Source organism: Panthera leo, chromosome B4 (assembly GCF_018350215.1).
Source record: "Panthera leo isolate Ple1 chromosome B4, P.leo_Ple1_pat1.1, whole genome shotgun sequence".
In the NCBI taxonomy this organism is placed as follows: Eukaryota; Metazoa; Chordata; class Mammalia; order Carnivora; family Felidae; genus Panthera; species Panthera leo.
Window position 1 is genome coordinate 37,533,205 of NC_056685.1, and position 23,315 is coordinate 37,556,519.

Sequence of the window (23,315 nt, forward strand, 5' to 3'; positions counted from 1 at the left end):
TTGTTACCTGTGCCCTTGGTGTCACATCCAAGGAATCATTGCCAAGTCCAATGTTGTGAAGATTTTGTCCTGTTCTAAGAATTATTGTTTTAGGTCTTATGTTTAGGCTCTTGATCTTTTTAAGTTAATATTTGTATGTGGTGTTAGGTAAGGTCCAAATTTATTATTATTATTATTTGCATTTGGATATTAAGTTTTCCAGCACCATTTGTTGAAAGACTATCCTTTCTCCACGAGAATGGTCTTGACACCCTTGTCAAAATCATTTGACTATATATTTGAGGGTTTATTTCTGGGGTCTCTATTTCTATTCCTTTGGTCTGTATGTGTCTTCTAGCAATACCACACTAATTAGCTTTGTGTAGTGAGTTTTGAAATCAGGAAATGTGAATCCTCCAGTTTTGTTCTTCTTTTTCAGGATTATTTTGACTATTCAGAGCCTCTTGAGATTCTTTATGAATTTTAGAATGGGTTTTTCTATTTCTGCAAAAAACATCATTGTGATTTTGACAGGGATTACTTTGGGTAATATTGACATTTGAACTGTACTGTCTTCCAACCAATGAACATGGGATGCATTTCCATTTATTTATGTCTCCTTTATTTCTTTCAGCAATGTTTTGTAGTTTTATTTGTACAAATCTTTCACCTCTTTGGTTAAGTTAATTCCTAAATATTTTATTCTTTTTGATGCTGTTGTAAATGGAATTATTTTTATAATTTCCTTTTAGGTTGCTTATTGTTTGTGTATAGAAATGTAATTGATTTGTGTGTGCTGACTTTGTATCCTGCTACTTTGCTGAGTTCACTTATTAGGTCTAACAGGGTCTCTTTTGTGTGAAGTCTTTAGAATACTCGGTGTTTAAGATCATATCATCTGCAAACAGAAGTAATTTTACTTATTTCATTACAGTTTGGATGCCTTTTATTTCTTTTTCTTGCCTAATTGCTTTGGTTAGAACTTTCAGTACCATGTTGAATAAAAGTGATGAAAGGGGCGTCCTTGCCTTGTCCCAGATCTTAGAGGAAATGCTTTCACCATTGTGTATTGTTTGCTGTAGATTTTCATGTATGGCTTTTAGTATATGGAGGTAGTTTCCTTCTATTTTTATTCTGTTGAGTGATCTTGAATTTTGTCAAATGCTTTTTATACATCAATTTTTTTTTTTACTTTATTGATGTGTGCCTGTTTTTGAAAAGCAGGGTGATGGAAAGAACATGGAATTTGGTGTCTGACATATTTGCATTAAAATTTGCTTTGTTTTTTCTAATTTATATGACCTTAAGCTTGGCTTAGTGAGTAACTTAATCTCCTGGGCCACCGTTTTTTCACCTATAAAATAATATCGACCTTCATGGTTCAGATGAATAGTAAATAAGGTTTATATGTATAAAGCCCCTTAGCACTCTCCCTAGCAAATAGTAGAACCTCTGTCTTACCCTTTACCCCAGTGACATGTGATTATTATTATTGTATTTCTGTTGTTGATAGGCTTTTGTTATACTTGGCATTGGTTGGGCATTGGTTAAAATTATAGACAGTTTTTTTTTTTTTTACTTTTATTTTAAGGAGAATTGTGAAGTTATAGTAGACTTAATAAGAACCAGATGGCTAAGTAAATTTAAAACTATTTTTAAAGGTAAAGTTAAAATATCTATGGTGTTAGGATACATATGGTCAAGGTATTTTTTTTATACCTGTAAACAGGTTATCTAAATGTGGACTACCAAGAAAGATAATTTTCACTTTATGTGTGATCCGCAGTGCACTGCTGGTGGAGTGTGAATTGATGTAGTTTGGGAAGCTATTTGGCAATAAAACTAGTCATAGCTTTTGACCAGTCTTCTCATTCCACAAAGGATTTAGATCCACCCTGTAACTTAGTGAGCCTATTTCTGGGAATCTGTGTCAAGAAAAAACCTTGAGGAAGAAAAAAAAGAAGAAACCTTGAGGGGTGCCTGGGTGGCTCAGTCGGTTGAGCATCCGACTCTTGGTCTCAGCTCAGGTCTTGATCTCAAGGTTGTGAGTTCAAGCCCTGCCTTGGGCTCTGTTTTGGGCATGAAGCCTACTTAAAAAAGGAGAAAGAAATTTTGAAATGCAGATATAAACTGTACATTTTATTTATTTATTTATTTATTTATTTATTATTGAGGTATAATCTATATACAGTAAAATACACATTTTAAGTGTACAGCTCAATGACTATTTTACCTATGTAGATATAGAACATTTCTGTCACCCAGAAAGTTTCCTTTGCCCTCTTTCTGGTTATACTCTACCTGTCACCCCACAATGGTAACCACTGCTCTGACTTCTATCACCATATATGCTTTTGCTGGTTCTTGAACTTAATATAAGTGAAACCATGCAGTGTATACTCTTTTGTGCAGGGCTGTTTTCAATCAGCCATAATGTTTTTGAGATTTAACGATGTTGTTGTGTATATTACCAGTTTGTTCTTTTTATTTCTGAGTAGTGTTCCATTAAATGAATATGCTACAATTTGCTTATTTGTTCTCCTGTTCATAGATATATGATTCTAGTTTTTGGCTTTATGGACATTCATGTATAGGTCATTTTGAGGACGTATCTGCTAATTTCTCCTGGATACATACCTGTAACACTTATTGTTATTAAATTTAAAACAACATAAGTATCCAACAATGGAGAATAGATTGGTGTAGATCAGCATGTAATCCTGACTACAATAATGGTTAGTGGAAGAGGACGAAAAATACAGGTGTGAAAGTATTGTGAAGGCTGAGGTGAATTCCTTGTTCATTCCTGTATCCTTAGTGCCTACCTCTCAGTGCCTGATACGCAGGACATGCTTAATATTTGCTGGCTGAATTTAATGAAAGGAGACTAAGCAGCAGCTAGTTAAGGGTGGAACCAAGGAGTTTTCAAGAAAACAAGGGAGGAACATGTTTCAGTGAGGAGCCTGTGGTTATTTTTGTCAAATACTTTAGGCAAATCAAGGAGGAATGAAGGGTGAAAACAAAGTGTTATTTTTGGCAATCAGAGAAAGAGTTTCAGGAAAATGAGAGAATAGAGCCAGGCTGCAGCGAGTTGAGAAGTGAATTATAGTTAAAAAAGTGACAGTGAGTGTTGATAATCCTGAAGTTATTTAATGATGATGGAAAGTGGAGATAGATTCATAGCTTTATAGATAGATAAGGTCTAGGAAGGTATCTTTTTAAAGAAAGATTGTGAGCTGAGGAAAGGCACTACTAGAGATCGAAAGACGGAGGATACAGGAGCAATATGCATTGTTAATTCTGGGGAAACGGGACAGAATCAATTCACCAGTATCAGCATTCACTTTAGGGAGAAGAACATCTTCCTCTGTGATAGGAAGAGAAAGTGTGTTTTTATGAGTAGGGTTGGAGAAGATGATGAAAATTTGCTTCTCAAATTGTTACCTCACCTAAGTAAAGAGGAGCTATGTGGCCCTTGGGCCCTCTTGGGAGAAGAATAACAGAATGGCTGAAACCTAATTCACATGGTATGTTTCATTCTCCAACTTACATGCTTTTAAAAAAAAATTTTTTTAAGTTTATTTATTTAAGTAATCTCTACACCCAACGTGGGGCTCCGATTCCTGACCCTGAAATCAAGAATTGCCTGCTTTTCCAACTGAGCCAGCCAGGCGCGCCTCCAATTTACATGCTTTTTTATTGTGTGAATTTTTGTGGCAAGCCTGACCTTAGATCTTTGTGTCCAAATATTTATAAAATGTCTGAAGTATGTGCATGGGAACACATTTAATATATTGGAGATATATTTAATATGTTGGAGATTTTTCATCATGATAGTTTGCAAAAGCTTAAAATATATGGTTTGCATTGATTTAACACTATATTGATACTCATACTGTAGTTGGAACTGGATTGTGAATTATTTACTCGTTTAATTCCCTTTGTAGATGGATTTTTAAAATAGCTTTATTGAGGTATAATTGATATACGTCAAACCCCACATTTAAACTGTATGTGTTGATGAGTTTTGACATATGTATACACCTGTGAAACCATCACTACAGTCAAGATAATGAACCCCAAAAGTTTCCTTTTGCCCTATTATAATCCAATTCTTCTCACTCTCAGAAACCCACTCCTTTTTGTCACTACTGATTTAGTATCTTTTAGAATTTTATGTAAATGTCATCTTATAGTATATTCTCTTTTTTGTACTTAGCAGAATGATGTTGATATTCATCCATTTTGTTTGTGTGTCAATAGCTTTTTCCTATTTATTTCCAAACGGCATCCCACATTAAATTTGTGTATCTATTCATCTGATGAGGGACATTTGGGTTGTTTACACTTTTTGGCTATTGCAAATAAAGCTGCTATGAACATGCATATGTAGATATTTTTTGTGGACATATGCTTTCATTTCTTAGGTAGATTTCAGAGTGGAGTGGTTGGATTAAATAGTTGGTATAATTTGACTTTTGTTTTTAATGTTTATTTATTTTTGAGAGAGAAAGAGAGAGTGCAAGCAGGGGAGGGACAGAGAGAGGGGGGGACAGAGGATCCAAAGCAGATTCTGTGCTGATAGCATAGAGCCTGATATGGGGCTTTAACTCACGAGCCAGGATATCAGGACCTGAGCCGAAGTCGAATACTTAACCGACTGAGCCATCCAGTTTGGCGTTTGCTGTTTTAAAAAATTACCTGGAAGTGGTTGCACATTTTGCACACAAATACTGGTTGACCAGCAATGTGAGTTCAAGGTGCTCTACGTCTTCACCAACACGTGGTATGGTCTGTCTTTTAATTTTTAGCTTTTCCAGTGTTTATGTATTGATATCTCATTTTGGGTTTTTTTTTTTTTTAAGTTTATTTCCGAGAGAGAGACAGTGAGAGTGAGCAGCAGAGGAACAGAAAGAGAGAGGGAGAGAGAGAATCCCAAGCAGGCTCCATGCTGTCAGTGCGAAGCCCATTGTGGGCCTCCAGCTCATGAACCGTGAGATCACAAGATCATGACCCAAGCTGAAACCAAGAGTTGGGAACTTAACCAACTGAACCACCCAGGCGCCCCAATCTCATTGTGGTTTTAATATGCATTTTCCTAATGACTATTCATATTGATCATCTTTCCAAATACTTATTGACCATTTGTAGATCTTATTTTATGAAATGAATGTTGAAACATTTGTCCAATTTTTAATTGGGTTGTCTTCTGAGTAAACTGGTAAGACTACCTTTGATTTTAAATATAAATCCTTTGTTGGATATGTATTTTGCAAATATTTTCTCCTCATCTGAGCCTTGTCCTTTAATTTTCATAACAATATCTTTTTGTACAACAAAAGCCACAGATGAAGAGAACATATTTTTTATTGAGGTATAATTGACATATAACATTATATTAGTTTCAGGTGTACAACATAATGATTCAATATTTGTATATATTGTGAAATGAACACCACAGTGAGTCTAGTTAATGTTCATAACTATTTATAGTTATAAAATTTGTTTTTTCTTGTGATGAAAGCTTTAACGATCTCTCTTGGCAACTTTCAAATATTCAATACTTTATTATTAACTATACCCTAAATCTCCATCACTTATTTTGTAACTGGTTTATTTTATAACCTTTTGACCTCCTTCACCCATTTTGCCTAGCCCCCACCCACTTCAGGTGACCACCAATCTGTAAGCTTGGTTCCACAGATAAGTGAGATACAATATTTGTCTTTTCTCTGATTTACTTCACTTAGCATAATGCCCTCAAGGTTCATCTATGTTGTTGCAAGTGGCAAGATTTCATTCTTACTATGGTTGGATAATATTCCATATTACATCTTTATTCATTCATCCATTGATGGACACTTATGTTACTTCCATGTCTCGGCTGTTGTGCTGCAGCACAACAATAATGCTGCAATAATGCTGCAGCACAATAATGCTGCAGTGAACATGGGGGTGCAGATATCTTTTCAAGTTAGGGTTTTCATTTTCTTCAGATAAATGCTAGAAATAGACTTACTGGATCATATGGAAGCTCTATTTTTAATTTTTTTGAGGAACCTCCATACTGTCTTCCATAGTGGCTGTACCAATTTACATTCTCACTAACAGCGTACAGGTTCCCTTTTCTCCACATCCTCAACGACACTAGTTTTTTTTGATAATAGCCATTCTGACAGATGTGAGGTGATATCTCATTGTGGTTTTGATTTGCATTTCCCTGATGGTTAGTGATATTGAGCACCTTTTTATGTATCTGTTGGTCATCTGTCTGTCTTTGGAAAAGTGTCTATTCAGATCCTCTGCCTGTTTTCAAATTGGATTGTTGGGGGTAGGTTGCTATTGATTTGTAGGAGTTCTTTATATATTTTGGGTTTTAACGCCTTATCAGATATATGATTTGCAAATATTTTCTCCCATTTAGTAGGTTACCTGTTGATTTGGTTTATAGTTTCCTTTCTGTGCAGAAACTTTTTAGTTTGATGTACTCTCTCTAAAAGTTTCCTTTTAAAAAATATATTTTTTTTACATTTTATTTATTTTTAGAGAGGGAGACACAGAATCCGAAGCAGGCTCCAGGCTCTGAGCTGTCAGCACAGCACCCAGTGCGGGGCTCGAACTCACAAACCGTGAGATCATGACCTGAACCGAAGTCAAACGCTTAACCGACTAAGCCACCCAGACTCCCCTAAAAGTTTCTTTTTGATGAAGTCTAATTTGTTGATTTTATTGATTTTTTAGTATGTGTATTTAAGTGAAAGGCATAATAAAATGTACAGTTTTTCTCCCAGAAGTAGGAGTCAGATCTTTTATTAAGTATGAATAATGGACTAGATTTAAGAATTAAAAAATTACATTGCTTTATGTAGTTATTTGTCTTCAGGTAAACCTTTTTTCCTTCATCTTTCCTGTAATATCATCTAATAGTTCGTTGTCACACATAGTACATTTATTTCTGATTGAGTTGAACCAGATTTTCATAAATTGCTTTATTGTAACTTCACACAGGCAGCTAATTACTAACAATTTACAATTATGAATTCCTCTAACTAAAATGAATAAATTGCCTTCGAAATTGTCTCCTTTATCAATCCCCATTGGCATTTATTGAATTTATGTAATAAAGCAGGGTAAGCCTTTCCTTGTTTCTTAACTAATTCCTGAGACTAAAAACGATCATTTGTGATGTTATGAAGCAATATTGCAATCAGTAAAGGAAGTACTCACTCAAGTTACTATTAGAAGAGCCGTGGACTGTTCATAGCCTTCATTTTTGCAAGTCTTAGCCTGCTGTGTTCCTGGCAAGAATGGTGTTTACTCCCTCCGGCACCACAGAAGGAGCTGTTTAGCCACCTGCATCCCTGGCCAAATTGCAGCGAAGTGCTGATTACAGCATCCTTATTATCTGGCACCATGTAGGAGGTGGCAAGAAGCACTCCCTGACTGTATTGCAGCAATGGATTTTGTGTTAGAAAAAATTATCCTTTTTTTTTTTTTTTTTGTATGCGTAGAGAACTTGACAGGAATGCTAAAAGTGTAATCATAGAATCTAGCATGTCATTGATATATTATTAAATGCTTCAAACTATTTGGCAACATGGTCTGTTGGGTACAGCTCTAGACTAGCAATTCAGTGAGTAACATTTTAAGGTGGGCTCTTGAGTGTCTCAGATATTTGATCTTGGGCAAATTTCTTTATTGTTCATACCATCTCCATTCCTTAGAAATACTGTGCATGTAAATTAGACCCTCGACTAAGGGGCATGTGGATTTTTTTTTTTTTTAAGTATTTTGAGGGAGGAGGAGGGGCAGAGACAGAGGGAGAGAGAATCCCAAGCAAGCTCCTCACTGTCAGCATGGAGGCCAATGCGGGGCTCAATGTGGGGCTCAAACTCACAAACCATGATGAGATCCTGACCTGAGCTGAAATCAAGAGTCAGACACTCAACTGGCTGAACCACCACGTGCCCCGGGGCATGTGGATTTTTAAGTGTACACATTTAGGAAAATGTCTGGTTTTTTGTTTTTTCCCCTCAAGTTTCTTATTTTGAAAAAATTTTAATATACTGAAATCAAGCAAGGAAAATAAACCGATAACCTATGACTTTCACCTAGAGTCATTACTTATTAACATTATCTCTTAATATCTCACTTTTAAAAATCTTTTAAAGGAGACTTAAAAAACAGTTGTAAAAACGTAAGAGAATTCCCTGGCTGAGCTTCCCCTAATGTTAATATCTTACATAATCATAGTAAATTATCAAAACCAGGACATTAATACTGATTCAGTACCATTAGCTAATCCACAGGTCTTCTTGGAGTTTTACCAGTTTTCCCACTAATGTCTCTTAATAATTTGGGATCCAAATCCAGGATCCTGTAGTCTACTTAGTCATCATATCTCTTTAGTGTTCTCCAACTTGCTTAGTATCTCAGTCTTTCTTTGCCTTTCCTTTTTTTTTTTTTTTTTAATGTTTATTTATTTTGAGAAAGAGATGGTAAGCAAGCGAGTGGGGGTGGGGCAGAGAAAGAGGGAGAGAGAATCTCAAGCAGGATCTGCACTGACAGTGGAGCCCCAATGTGGGACTTCATCCCATGAACTGCAAGATCATGACCTGAGCTGAAATCAAGAGTCAAACACTCAACTGACTGAGCCACCCAGGTGCCCCTTTGCCTTTCCTTTTTTAAAAATCAAAGTATAGTTGACATACAGTGTTACATTAGTTTCAGGTGTTCAACATAGTGATTCAGCAAGTCTATACTTTATGCCATGCTCACCATAAGTGTACCTACCATATGTTGGCATACAAGGCTATTCTAGTATCATTGACTACATGCCCTATGCTGTACCTTTTATCTTTGTGACTTATTCATCACATAATTGGAAGCTCGTACCTCCCATTCTCCTTCATCCCTTCTAATCTTGACAGTTTCGAAGAGTACTGGCCTTTTATTTTGTAGTGTGTTTCTCAGTTGGGGCTCCTCTGTTGTTTCCTCATGATTAAATTAAGGCTGTGCACTTCTGGCGAGAGTGCCACAAAAAAATGATGCTGTACCTTTCTCAGCACATCATATCAGAAGGAGCGTGATGTTGCTGTGTCTTCTTACTGGTGATGTTAATCTTAATCATTTAGCTAACGTGCTGTCTTCCAGGTTTCTCCATTATAAAGTTACTCTTTTTCCCTTTGCAATCAGTAATTATCCTGTGGACAGATACTTTGAGACTATACAAATATCTAGTTCCCATCATACTTACACCTACTAATTTTAGTGTCCATTTATGGTTCTTGTCTGCAATGGTTATTACTGTGTTTGCCTTTGGTGACTTTCTATTTCCATCATTCCTTTTATCTTTTTTTTTATTAGAAAATTTTTTAACATCTATTTATTATTGAGAGGCAGAGAGAGACAGAGCATGAGCATGGGAGGGGCAAAGAGAGAAGGAGACACAGAATCCGAAGCAGGCTCCAGGCTCTGAGCTGTCAGCACAGAGCCTGACGCAGGGCTCGAACTCACAAACCAGGAGATCATGACCTGAGCTGAAGTCGGATGCTTAACCGACTGAACCACCCAGGTGCCTCCCTTTTATCTTTTTTAATTGGATTTTTTTTCTGTAAGGAAGAGGTGTACCTTCTTCATTTATTTATTCATTCATTGATTCATTGATTCTAATCATTATGGACTCATGGATACTCAGAGAACCCTTTTATCTTTTTTAATTGGATTTTTTTTCTGTAAGGAAGAGGTGTACCTTCTTCATTTATTTATTCATTCATTGATTCATTGATTCTAATCATTATGGACTCATGGATACTCAGAGAAATGTGGCTCCCCCCATCCATACTACCCTGTTCCATTATTATTTCCACCTTATTCCCACGCCTACATGGCCACAATACTATTATCACATTAATATGCTAATATACTCTTATTTAAAGCACAGTTCAGAGTCAAATATCCTTAGTGCACCCATAATAGTCTTTACTGTGTGTATGTTATGATTAATATTCAAAGATTATGTGTTATATTTTCTTGCTAGAAATCTCTTAAGTCTCTCCACTTTAATCTAGAAAAAAAATTTTTTTGGTCTCTCTTAATAAGGATGTTTTTCTCAAGAATTCTGAGAGTTGTCTTGCAGAATTTCCCTCCATTTGGTTTGTTTCCTCTTGAATAGATTTAGGACAAACATTGTTGGCAGGAATATTGCATACGTGATATTGTTTTCTTCTCGATACATCACATCAGGAAATACCTTATGTCAGTCTGTCCCATCATTGCTGAATCTGTTCATTTGGTTAAGGTGATATCTGCTAGATTTTCTCATTGTAAGGTTACCTTTCCCTCTTTGTAACTAATATAATCTGTGGGGAGATACTTGAGATTGTGTTGAATATCTTATTTTACTCAATGGTTGTAGGATCCATCAATGTTTCTTGCAAGAGTCAATTATTAATATGGTGGTTATAAAATGGTGACATTCTACTTCCATTATTCATTCTATATTTATTAGTTGGTTATTCTGTAAAGATCTTTGTTGTGCCATTTATTTATAATTAGTATAGACTCATGAATTTTTTAATAATAACAGCTTTATTGAATGAAATATAATTCATATACCATACAATACACCCATTTAAATTATACACACTTCAGTGCTTATTGGTATATTCATAGAAATGTGCAATCATCACCACAGTGAATTTTAGGATGTTTTCATCCCATGCCCTTTCGCTATCATCCCTCAACTTTGATCCCCACAAGGCCCTAAGCGATCACTTACGTACTTTCTGCCTCTATGCATTTGCCTATTCTGGACATTTCATAAAAACAGCATTATATAATATGTGGGCTTTTGTTGATTGGCTTCTTTCAGGTAGCACAATGCTTTCAAGCTCTTCTACTTATGGCAGAATAAATCCCATTGTATAGATAAATCAGATTTTGTTTACCTATTTATTAGTTGATGGACCCTTGAGATGTTTCTACTTTTGGGCCCTTGTGAATAATGCTGCTATAAAAAATTGTATGCAAACAGCTATGTAAATATACTTAACACTGCTGAACTGTCCACTTAAAAATGGTTAAGATATTACATTTTATGATACATGTTTTTACCACAATAAAAAATTTATGGAATGTCCATATTTTAGAATACTAGCCATTTAATATTATATTTCAAAAACCTATATAACATAAAAGATGCTTATGATATAATCTTGAGTTAAAATGATATAAAAATCATAAATTTTATTTCAAATATATAAAAATTACTAGAAATATTTGTAAAGATATTTTCTTGTTAGCAGGGATTATTATCTCATGAGGGTAGGATTATGAAGAGACTATTTCTTTATAAATTTTTACAAAATCTATAAGATGAATATGCTTTATTTTTACAACCAATGAAGAAAAAAACTAGAAAGAAAAAAATCATACAAAAAGAGTTTGTCACCAGCAATCTTCTTGTAACACATATATTATCTCAAAAATCCTTTCAATTAAAGAAATAATAGGGTGAATAGGTGAAGGGCATTAAGGGGCATTAAGCTTCCAGTTATAAAATAAGTCATGAGGATGAAAAGTATGGCACAGGGAATATAGTCAATAATATTGTAATCATGTTTCAAGGTGACAGATATAGTGACTACACTTATTGTGGTGAGCATTGTGTGTGTGTGTGTGCGTGCGTGCGTGTGTGTGTGTGTGTGTGTATAATGCACATATATATAATGGAGAGTAGTTCAAGAGAATGGCGTTCTGTGAGTATTATTCTATGCTGCACTTCAATGTTGGATCTATGTTGTTTTTATAAGATGTATATTTAGGGTTTTTCCTGTTTGTATCCAGAAATAGGAAATTTTCCATGAGAAAAATGGGAGAAAATATAGTACGTAATTCCATTTCTTTTACACTGTAGGAATTCTTCTTGTTTTATGTTGATTTATGAACCAGGCTTGGTTAGGCCTGCCATTAAACAACTTTGTTTTAAAGGAAGGAGAGAGTATTGAAGGAAAAAATGCAAATTTAGTAAGATCATCTTCCAGTTTAGACCAGAAATTCTAGTTCAGATTAATATAAGTATATAAAATATGTTATTTCTGGTAAATTACAATTTAAAACTAGAGCTCAAGGGAAGCATAGCTCTTGATGTATAGGAGGTATCTAAATGTTATAATTATATAGCATATTTTTAGTGCTTCTTTTGTTAAGGTCAAAACAAAACCTGTTCAGCTTGCTCAGGCTTGATGAAAGGAATTACATGGTGTCGAGATTGGCATTGAAGATACAGCTGGTTTCCTCACTCTTAGCGTCTTTAACAGAAGTGTTTGAGAACTTTAGATGTGTGTGAGAATTTAGCATGATTGAGATTTTAGCTGTGTGTGTGTGTGTGTGTGTGTGTGTGTGTGTGTGTGTGTGTGTGTAGAGGTGGGGTTGGGGGTGGGATAGGATGATTTATTTTCTATGCCAGGGGGTTTTGCAATTCTAGTTTAGTGTTGAAGGCAAAGTGAGTTAGAGGAGAAGCAGGATTCATAGCAGTAGCTGTTGAAAATACCAGCACGTAACAGTGCATTTTTTTTTTACCATGTTATCTGTTCCTGTGTATTCATACTTTTTTCCCTATATATCCTAATATTCTTAATTTTTTGTCTTAGTTGCTTTATAGAGTTTTTCAAATTTATACTAATATCCACTAAATACTAATAATATTCTAGTACTGTACTCATAAAGCTAGGATTTAAAAATATGTGAATGAATATTAAAAATATTAAGGAAAACAGGAACATGTCTAGGAGAACTGTTAGGGACCTACAAAGTCAAGGCCTGAATACATCATATCTGACATTTTTGTTTGTTTGCTTGTCCCTCCCTTTTTTGAACTGGGATAAAGGAGATGATTTATTTTAAATACCCAACAGGTTTTTAAGCATATGGTTTAGAAGGAAATTAATAGAGGGAAACTGTCAGAGAACCAGGATGTCATCTATATCTAAGGGGTTATGAAATATGCTTACAGGTTCAGGCTGTAAGCTTGGGTGGCTCAGTCGATTAAGTGTCCGGCTTCAGCTCAGGTCATGATCTCACTGTTGGGCTCGAGCCCTGCGTCAGCGCAGAGCCTGCTTGAGATCCTCTGTCTCCTTCTGTCTCTGCCCCTTCCCTGCTCACGCATGTGCTCTCTCTCTTTCTCTCTCAAAAATAAACATTAAAAAAAAATCTGCTTACAGGTTAGTAGGCAGGAGGAGTCTTGGAGATAGTACACAAATTCCAAGTTGTTATGCATTTTTAAAATGCATAAAACTGGGGTGCCTGGGTGGCTCAGTTGGTTAAGCGGCCGACTTCGGCTCAGGTCATGATCTTGTGGTCCGTGAGTTCGAGCCCCGCGTCAGGCTCTGTGCTGACAGCTCGGAGCTTAGAGCCTGTTTCAGATTCTGTGTCTCCCTCTCTCTGACCCTCCCCCGTTCATGCTTTGTCTTTCTCTGTCTCAAAAATAAACGTTAAAAAAAAAAATTTTTTTTTAAATAAATAAATAAATAAAATAAAATGCATAAAACCTTCTAAAATGTGTGAAGGTAGTGGTAAACCACTAAGCTGTGGGTAGATGCTTTGGTATTTTTACCTCAAATGCAGGAAAAGCCATGCTTCCCTTGGTAACCATGGAATTTATCTTCTCAAATAGATTCTGATAGTAAGCTCCAGAAAAAATTATAATTAAATAATAATTACTATTATTATAAATAATAATAACTGAGAACCATTTCTGCCTTGTTTCATTCTCTACTATTTCCAAGAATTCTGAGTCACAAAATAAAATCTTAAGTTAGAAAATTTTCAAAAATAGAAATGGCTTCAGAGAGAGTTTTTTTAAAAGTTCAAAAGCATTTGGTTTATCAGTTGAAAACAGTCATTGGATTCCATTTTTGTTGTTGTTTTCTTCCATCAAACAAATCTGTCTCCTAGTGGTGTTAAGTCTTGCCTGTTCAACTGTACTTATAGTCTCCTTCCATGACTGGCATCATATTTTATTAATGGCAAACTTGCAAAGTAAGTTAAATGACTTGCCTAAATCTTTTTATGTTTATTTTTATTTTTGAGTAAGAAAGAGTGCAAGCTGGGAAGGGGTGGCGGGGGGTAGGGGGGTTGTGGACAGAGGATCCGAAGTGGGCTCTGCTCTACTAGCAGTGAGCCTGGTGGAGCCCAATGCAGGGCTCGATGTGGGGCTCGAACTTAACGAACCATGAGATCATGACCTGAGCCAAAGTCGGACACTCAACCAGCTGAGCCACCCAGGTGCCCAACTTGCCTAGATCTTAAGGAAATCAGTAGGCTGTAGTCAGATGCTATACACAGTTGTTGGGGTGGGGGAAAATTCCCCCTACTAATCTTGGTTCTTTGGGCTGGTCTAACAATTAAAATGACACAAAATAGATTAATGGGAAGAAAAATTAATTTTGTACATGTGGAGGTCTCATAGATATGGAACCTAAGAAATGACCAAAGTAGGCAGTTTATATACCTTTTAGAGAAAGAAACAATAAATTTGTGAAGAAATGACAAGACAAAGAACCTTAGTCTTGGCTACTAATTAGTGAAGAACTTAAGCAGAGTTTGTGTACATTGACTTCTAGGCCTTGAATTCTCTATCTCTGGTGATAAATGTTTTTTTACCTCCTGGTACAGGAAGAGTACCTTTCACATGGGAAATTGACTTCCTGCTTCTGGGGGACAGAAAGGAGGGTCAGAATGTGCTTGCATTGGCTGTTTCTCAAGTAAACTTTAATTCAGAATTATCAGTGTCCTACTTTGACGTATTTGGGGGCAGCCTGCCACAATCCCCATTCAGTTTAATTCTCTATTTCCTAGAACTAGCTCCAAAAAAGAAGAAAAATATATTGGATTTTTAGGTGGAATTTAGACTCTAGAAAGAGACCTGGATTAGAGTCTGTTTCTGCTGTTTAACCTTATGCATAGCCCTCTAAGTCTGTTTCTCCATGTTCAAAGTGTGAAGAATAATAGTGCCTAATTTGTAGGATTGTTTTGAGGAATAAATAAAATAATGCATGTCAGATACTTAGCACTGTGTCTGGGCTATAGTTAGTACCCAACATACGGTTTAAAAAAAAAAATTCCTGCATGCATGTGAGTCTATGTTCTACATCTTTTTTTTTTTTTTCTTTTTACCCTTTGGGTACTTCAGTCTCCTGAGGTTTTCCATAGAATAAGCGTGGCAAGTCCTCCTGAAGCCAGTGTCAGGTAACATCTAGAAACTTTCCCTAAGGCAGAATCATTTGGCTGAAAATAGCCCAGGGGAGTAGATACATGGAGAATACGAAATTGACATGTTTTTAACAGAATTTTCTCTTTACATGCTTTTTTTTTTCCTTTTTAAATAGTGCCTTTGAAGATGAGACAATGAAGCTTCGACAGCTGAAACTAGATAATCAGGTGAGCAAATCAGGAGTCTCCCTCCTGTTTTGAAATAAGTGAACAGCTATACTGATCCATGATGATGATGCATCTGCTGATGCAGAGTCTTGAACTCTGAAGTCTTGGCAGGGTCATGGAAAGAAGACAGGAAAGGGAAAGGTTCTGATGTTGTAACTAAGCAGTGCTGAACCAAGGCCCTGGGCTCTGGCAAGACCCAACTGCCTTCAGGAGCACAGCGATAAAACTGGCCTTGGATTTATAGTCACTGGAAATTCCTTGGCACCTTTCCTAAGAGTTAGAAGAATGTTAACATTGTATTTCTGTATAGTAATTTGGTCCTGCTGCCTTAAATATGTCTCTACATTGTACTTTCATTGAACTACAAGAATGAACTACAATTTCATGGAATTTTATTCAATTTCATTGAACTACAATGTTTTTCTCATTCTCAAATACAGACCTGAGCATGCTGCTGTGCCTGCTTAAAACCCCGATTGCTTACAGCACAGTTTTCTTCACAGCACTGGTCCCAGTGTTCAGTTACACATTCATTCTTTTCTTCAGTGATTTGATTTATGTTTGTTTCCTCCACTAGGCTAAGCTCCATGAGAATAGGAGTCAAGTCTGTTTATGATGACCAGAAGTTCCCAGCATAGGGCTGGGCACATAATAATCCTTCGTTAAATATTTGAAGGAAGGAAGGAATAAATGGACACTTGTGTGTCGTTATATGCTATGATCATCATTGTTAGTCAGCTTAGAACCTATGCCCAACATATTTTGCTTTCATTTGAGCATGTTTTCTAATTTAGGACATTCTATAGCTGTAGTCTTCCCATGTAGTGTCTAGACTCTAGGTGACTAAACATACCTCTAAAGTTTTGCCTTATTTATGTTAATGTTGGAATTAATAATGGGACTTCTAGTGTAATAAGTTGCTTTAAAGGTGGACTCATTAAAAACTGGGGAAGAGGTCTCTTTGGGGCATGTGGGGATGTGCAGGCCTACTCTCCATAGGGCAAGGCCCCTGTGGGTTGGAACGCCACACTGGCCTCAGGAACAGCACTGGTGCTTGTGCTCATGTGTGGCCACCCCTGAATGGCACCTTCTGAGTCTTTCATGGTGATGGCAGAAACTGTCATCACATTCTACTGACACTCAAGTCACCAAATGTTGGGGTCTAGTCTCCTCACGTGCAGCTGGAGGGGAAATGTTGCCCAGTGGTCTTCAGAGACCCCGTGTATGCAAGCCTGTGCCACCATAGGAGACATTTGGCTTCTAGGTGGCCGTGGTGGCCTCCATCATCAGCTGTGCCATCATCCTGCTCAGGCCCTAGCCCTCCTCACATGCTGCATCGTGAAGTATGCAGAGAGGAGCAGCCACGATGCTTGGACAGGGTGGCCCGGCTGTGGCTCCACCCATCTAGTTCTGTCACCTTCAAGGTCTAAATAGCAACAGAGGCCTGTCTGGAGCCACCTGGCTAGGCACAGGACAACCACAGCTTCTCCACCCCTGGCAAGGGCCCCAGAGGGCTGGCTGGCAGGGACAAGTACCACTGGGCCTAGCGCTCTGGGCCCCAGCTGCCCTAGGCTCTCCCTGCACCCAGGTGAACACACGACAGAGCTTGCCTGTCCCTGGGCCATTGTGGGAGTGCTTGTGCAGCCTGGTGTTCAGAGCCCACCCTCCACGTGGGGAGGGCCAAGTGAACCCCAACAGCCTGGCACCTGTATCTTGGCATATGTCGGTGAAATCCACTTTGGGGCTTAGGGATCCCCAGGGCACGTGGGCTTGGAAGGCTGGGGACCCCAACATGAGTGACCTGTCCTGGGGGAGCCTGGCTGTAGCACTTTTTATAAGTAGGCTTCCTCGAAACCACTGCTGAGGTTAATATACCAGCTGTATCCTCCCTCCAACCTGCTTCCTTTAAAGAGACGCAGGGACATCTTAAGCAAGTCTAGTTTTGCACAGCCAAGCAGGAAAATGGCAAAAAAACTTCTCAGCAATTACAGGTGGTTGTCTCAGCATTTTCCTCTGCGAGGCAGGCTGCCTCTAAACAGAGACCCATCTAGTGTTGTGCACACATCTGTAAAGTTGCCGGGTAAAGGGTGTGAAATAAACAATCCTTTTGAATACTGGGAAAACATAAACTAAAACTAGGAAGGAAACTAATCTAACTGGGATCATGGGGAAAATTCTGATTATATATATATATTTCTACTTATACTTACCTCCCCACCACACACAAAAGAGATTGAAATACTTGAGATGGGCCCTTTATTTTCTATATTCCATTGCATAGCAAACTCTATTTAGGGAGATGTGCCCATAAAATTGTAGATCTTTGTTTGATTTATTTTTATAAGGCTAACTGGTACATACTGTGCTAGCATCTAAAATCTATGGTCATCTATGAAATAACATAGTAGATGTAAGTTTTTGAATTTTGCAGTTTTTGAATTTTGTATAGAGATATATTTTATTTTAAAAGTATGGATTCCAGTAATACAGAAAAGATATTTCGTGAACAGTCTCTCCCTCTCTATATGACTTAGTTTTTACCAGAGGCTGTCACTAACTTCTAATGTATCTTTCCAGAGGTGGTCAATGAATATCAAGACATAAAATTTTGTAGGAGTATTTTAAAATTCAAAAAATGTCCAGGCCTGATGTACAAATGGTGTTAAATAGTGTGCGAGAATACTGTAAGGGGCCTGAAATGCTGCCTTGGGCATAAGAAGGAGGTTGCTCAGCAGGGGGCAAGGGAATTTCCACAAATGCAAACTGAGTGTTCAAATGGCCTGTAACAAAGGCAGCACTACAGAATGAATAAAACATAGGGCTGGGAATCAGAAGCCTTTGGTTCTAGTTTTTAGTCTGCCATTAATTAGCTATGTGATCTTAGAGAAGATTCTTTTTAATACTTTTTTAGTGTTTATTTTTGAGAGAGAGAGCATGAGCAGGGGAGGGGCAGAAAGAGGGAGACACAGAATCTGAAGCAGGCTCCAGGCTCTGAGCCGTCAGCACAGAGCCTGACACGGGGCTCAAACTCACAAACTGTGAGATCATGACCTGAGCTGAAGTTGGACCCTTAACCGACTGAGCCACCCAGGTGCTCCTGATTTTAGGTAAGATTCTTCAACTCTGGGGCCCACTATTTCATCTGTAGAGTGGGGTCAGACTGGATAACAGAATGTTAGATAGGATCTTAGAGTAAGTTAGAGCTGAGATGGAAGTATATTGAGGAAGGCTAGGTTGCTGCTTGGTCTGGGCCTCACAGGCTGGTAGGATCTTGATGGAAGGCTCATAGTCCGGGGCCTGCCAACCTACCTGAGGTGTACCATGCACTCCCATCCATGACAGTGGCTTACTGTGGCAGTGATTATCAGTGGAGGTGGGAGAGCCTAGGGAACCTTATTCTCCCCACGCCTGCCTGAAGTATACAGTAGATTAACCTCTTAGGAGTCCTGCTTTGGGAATGTTCCCATGGTTGAGTCATTGGTCATGAATTTTGTAGGATGAGAGATAGTTTGATAAGAGCAGCCAGAGGTCATAAGTCTCATGAGGATTGGTTCATACTAACCAATTTCATAAGTGATGAACCTAAGCCAGGGGATTAATTTATTAATTTCTAATGAACTATATACCAGAATCAGCTGGTCATCACATTCCTATCTGCGGGAGGTTTGCAATTATTAAAGTGGCCTGGTAAGTTTGGAATCAGAGCAAGTGGAGTCTGTAAAATGATATCTACAGTAAATATCATTGTGTGAAGGTATAATTAATTCATCTCTACTAAAGGGATACACCTGCCAACAGAATGAGATATGTGAGTATCTGGCCAGGCCACTCGCTGCCTTATATAGTACAAGAGACACAAGGTAACTCTTGCTCTAAGTTTTATCCTACCTTATTTCCACACTGACCATTTCCCTTCTCTTAACTCATTCTTTCATCATCCATGTTTCAGCAGTACTGAGCAGGTTTGCTTCTTTCATATCTGTCTTTTTTCCCTGATAGTATAATCTTAGTATTTAATGTTTGAAAATCCTAGATTCACAGATAATTTACACATGGCTGTTTTTGTCCTATATAGGTTTTTGAACAGCTTTATTGAGGTCTAATTCACACACGGTAAATATACACCCAGTTAAAGTGTACACATGAAGGTTGCCTGGGTGGCTCAGTTGATCATCTGGCTCTTGATCTTGGCTCAGGTCATGAGCTCACGGTTTGTGGGTTCAAGCCCCATGTCGAGCTCTGTGCTGGTGGTATGGAGCTGCTTGGGTTCTCTTTCTCTCCTGCTCTCTCTGCCCTTCCCCCACTCACACACACCCTCTCTCTCTCAAAATAAATAAACTTTGAGAAAAAAGTGTACAAATGATTTTTAGACCTCATATAAAATGGAATCATATAATATGTAGTCATTTGTGTCTGGCCCCTTTACTTAGGAAAATGTTCATCCATGTTGTCACATGTATCACTGCTGCAGTCCTTTTTATTGTTGAATAACATTCCTAGTTGTGGATACTCCACATTTCATTTATCTATTCATCAGATGATGGACATTTGCATTATTTTCACTCTTGGGCTATTACAAATAATGCTGCTCTGAACCTGTGTCTAAGTTTCTGTACAGATATACTTTCATCTCTCTTGTCTGATATACCTCAGGTAATAGGAGTGAGAGAATTCCTGGGTCATATGGTAACTCTGTTTAACATGTTAAGGAACTGCCAGACTGTCTTCAAAAGTCACTGAACCATTTTACACATTCTCACCAGCAATGTCTGGGGCCTCCAGCATCTCCACATCCTTGTCAGCACTTATTATTTTCTGTCTTTGATTACAGCCATTTGAGTTGCATTTCCCTAATGACTAATGATGTTGAGCATTAAAATGTACTTAGTGGCTCTTTGTATGTCCTCTTTGGAGACATGGAGAAATGGAGAAAACCCATTTTTAAATTGGGTTATTGTCTTTTTGTTGTTAAATTATAAGAGTTCTTTATATAGTCTAGATCCAAGTTTTTTATCAGAAGTATCATTTGTGAATACTTTCTGCAATTTTTACTTTCTTAATGGTATTGGTTTCAGCATAAAGTTTTCATTTATTTTTTCTCCTGTGTCTTGCGCTTTTGGTGTCATATCTAAGAAACCATTGCTTACCCAAGATTACCAAGATTTGCTCCTATGTTTTCTTCTAAGAGTCTTACACTTCCTATGATTTGCTTTGAGATAATTTTTATATATGGTGTAAGATGAGAGTCCAACTTTATTCTTTTGCATGTGGATATCCAGTTGTCCCAGTACCATTTATTGAAAAGGTATTCTTTCTCATTGAGTATATTTTGTTTTTATTTTTACTTGTTTCTCTAGGGTACTCACTTTTTTTTTCAGGGTATGTGAACTCCTTAGCTGGCTACAGATTGTAAAGATTTTTAGATTCTTCCAGGGATGTTACTCAGCCATGGATGCACATTAGGTGGAGAACATTTATGCCATCTGGTGGACAAGGGATTGAAGTACAACATAGTCCCTTTTGGTCAGGTTGCTCATCTGTTTGTTCCTATCATTATAACAGAGGTGGTCATTCGCACACTGAATTGGTATTTTAAGAAGTGTGATTTGGGGCGCCTGGGTGGCGCAGTCGGTTAAGCGTCCGACTTCAGCCAGGTCATGATCTCGCGGTCCGTGAGTTCGAGCCCCGCGTCAGGCTCTGGGCTGACGGCTCGGAGCCTGGAGCCTGTTTCCGATTCTGTGTCTCCCTCTCTCTCTGCCCCTCCCCCGTTCATGCTCTGTCTCTCTCTGTCCCAAAAATAAATTAAAAAAAAAAAAAAAAAAAAAGTTGAAAAAAAAAAAGAAGTGTGATTTAGGGATTCCTGGGTGGCTCATTGAGCACGTGACTCTTGATTTTGGCTCAGGTCATGATACCAGGGTCGTGGGATTTAGTTCTGCATTGGTCTCTGTGCTGAGCATGGAGCCTTCTTAGGATTCTTTCACTCTCCCCCTTAGCCCTACTCACTCACTCTCTCTCTCTCTTTAAAATAAAAAAGAGAAAGAAGTGTGATTTAAAAATTTTAGTCTCGTCTTCTTTTGATCTGACTTTGCGTGCTAGGGAGATTAGTTATGTTTAGCCAAACTGTTAGATTGCAGGCAACCATTCTGATATTGCTGGTTGCCCCTTGTGGTCAGCCAGTCTGTTCCAGAAGTGTCATACTGTAACCAACCCATCACTTCTAGGGAGTCTTTCTGTAAAATTGAGCATCAGTGAAGTCAGACTCTCACTAATTTGAGGCTTGCCTGAGCTTTATTATTTTATTGCATGAAGCCATTTGATGGAATCCCCCCTCCATCTAATCTCCTTTATTTCCTCATTTATTTTGGAATTACCATCCAGTATTTTGCTCCCGGGGAGTGATAATAGGACATACCACTGCATTCTGGAAAAGATGGATTCTTTGAGTTATTCTTCAGTTTCCAAGGGAATTGGGAAATTTAAAGGTTTGGCTTATGTGACACTGAAGGTCCTGAAAGCAACGTATTTTAATTGCATATAGGGTATCAATCAGTCACCTGTGGCTCTCTTCCTGACTACCCATCCTTCTTTTAATATTGTAAAGAATCCTTTGTTTATGCAGCTTCATTTACAGCTTTTTAGGGAAGGTAAAACAAATGAAATATGAGTTGACATTGTTGCATTGAAGCTCAATTAACACCTACTATCTCCCTCCTCCAAACTGTGTGAGGATGATTAGAATGCTAAATCAGGAGACACTTTTCACCAAAATAGCAATTTGCCCGCCAATATTTTATGATTTTTTTCTCGTTTAAAAATTTGGACAATAGCAGGTTATATTCAGTTCTATAACGTAGTAGTAGTGGTGGCTACTACAATCTACAGTTGGTGTCTTTCCCTCAAGTTGCTGATCTAAATAAGTGTGACTTGTGTTGAAGTTGATAGAGAAAGGCTTCACCAGATACACTGGTAGGATCACTGTGGCCAGGAGTCTGGTCTGCCCTTTACAGGTCTAAAAACTGGGTTTTGTCAGTGAACCTAAATATAACCAGGTCCTTTGGCACAAATTCACACTGGTCAAACTCGCGACAGTCAGGTATGAAACCAGATACCAATTTATTAATATACAATGGGAACCCCAGCTCTTCCAGTGTACATTCATCTCTGCTGCTCATGCTTCCCTGCTCTGGGAACATGATACCTAAGAAATTAATTGAAAATTAGAATGCTGGTTGGTAAGAAGGGAATTTGAGGAAATGAAATTAGTAGTCCCAAGGGACATTTCACCAAGGCGGTGAAGAAGCCCTTATATGGTTTCCTGTCCACAAACAGACTAAGGTCTCCCAGGAAATTGGATACTCTTGTCTACCAGATTCAACATTTCTCTGTCTTGGGACAGGTTGGATAACCTCTATCAAATTCTTGGTCTTTGGCTGCTCTTTTCTGGACCACCAGCAGAATACCCCTTTTCTGAAGAGCATTTTTTCTTTACATATGTTAACAGAATGGATTGGCTGTGGCTTGCATCTTTGCTTCATCAATTGTTGCCAGTTATGAGACTATATGAGACTAGATAACTGTGGCCACATAGATGCGGCAGTTTCTCATGTCTATTATGTTTCATGTCCCATCTCTTCAGCCGGCTTACTTCCGATCCACTACGTAAGACTTCTCAGTTGCTAGAAGCAGCTCATTAGGGCCTCTTATGTATTTAGTGTTCCTTTTACATTAAGGTCCATCTATTCATATCAATTCATGAGTCTCAAAATAATCTGAGAAACTTCAGTTATTCCTTCCCAGCTTGCTCTAACCTTTATTCATTCTTGATGGAATAGTCCATTTTGGCACATTATCTTCGCTCCCTAGTCTTTTTTCTTATTCACGGGGTTGGGTAAAGA

At 37.9% G+C, this 23,315-nt stretch overlaps 1 protein-coding gene across 6 annotated transcripts in view; it reads left to right on the forward strand.

Moving 5' to 3' along the window:
• The window catches only part of TULP3 (TUB like protein 3), a 64,990-nt gene that overhangs the window by 18,823 nt on the left and 22,852 nt on the right, over nucleotides 1-23,315 (forward strand). For all 6 annotated transcript variants that reach the window (XM_042945514.1, XM_042945513.1, XM_042945517.1 and 3 more), the window contains exon 2: nucleotides 15,369-15,420. In XM_042945514.1, coding sequence (XP_042801448.1) covers nucleotides 15,369-15,420 — 52 coding nt within the window. The remainder of the gene's footprint in view (nucleotides 1-15,368; nucleotides 15,421-23,315) is intronic.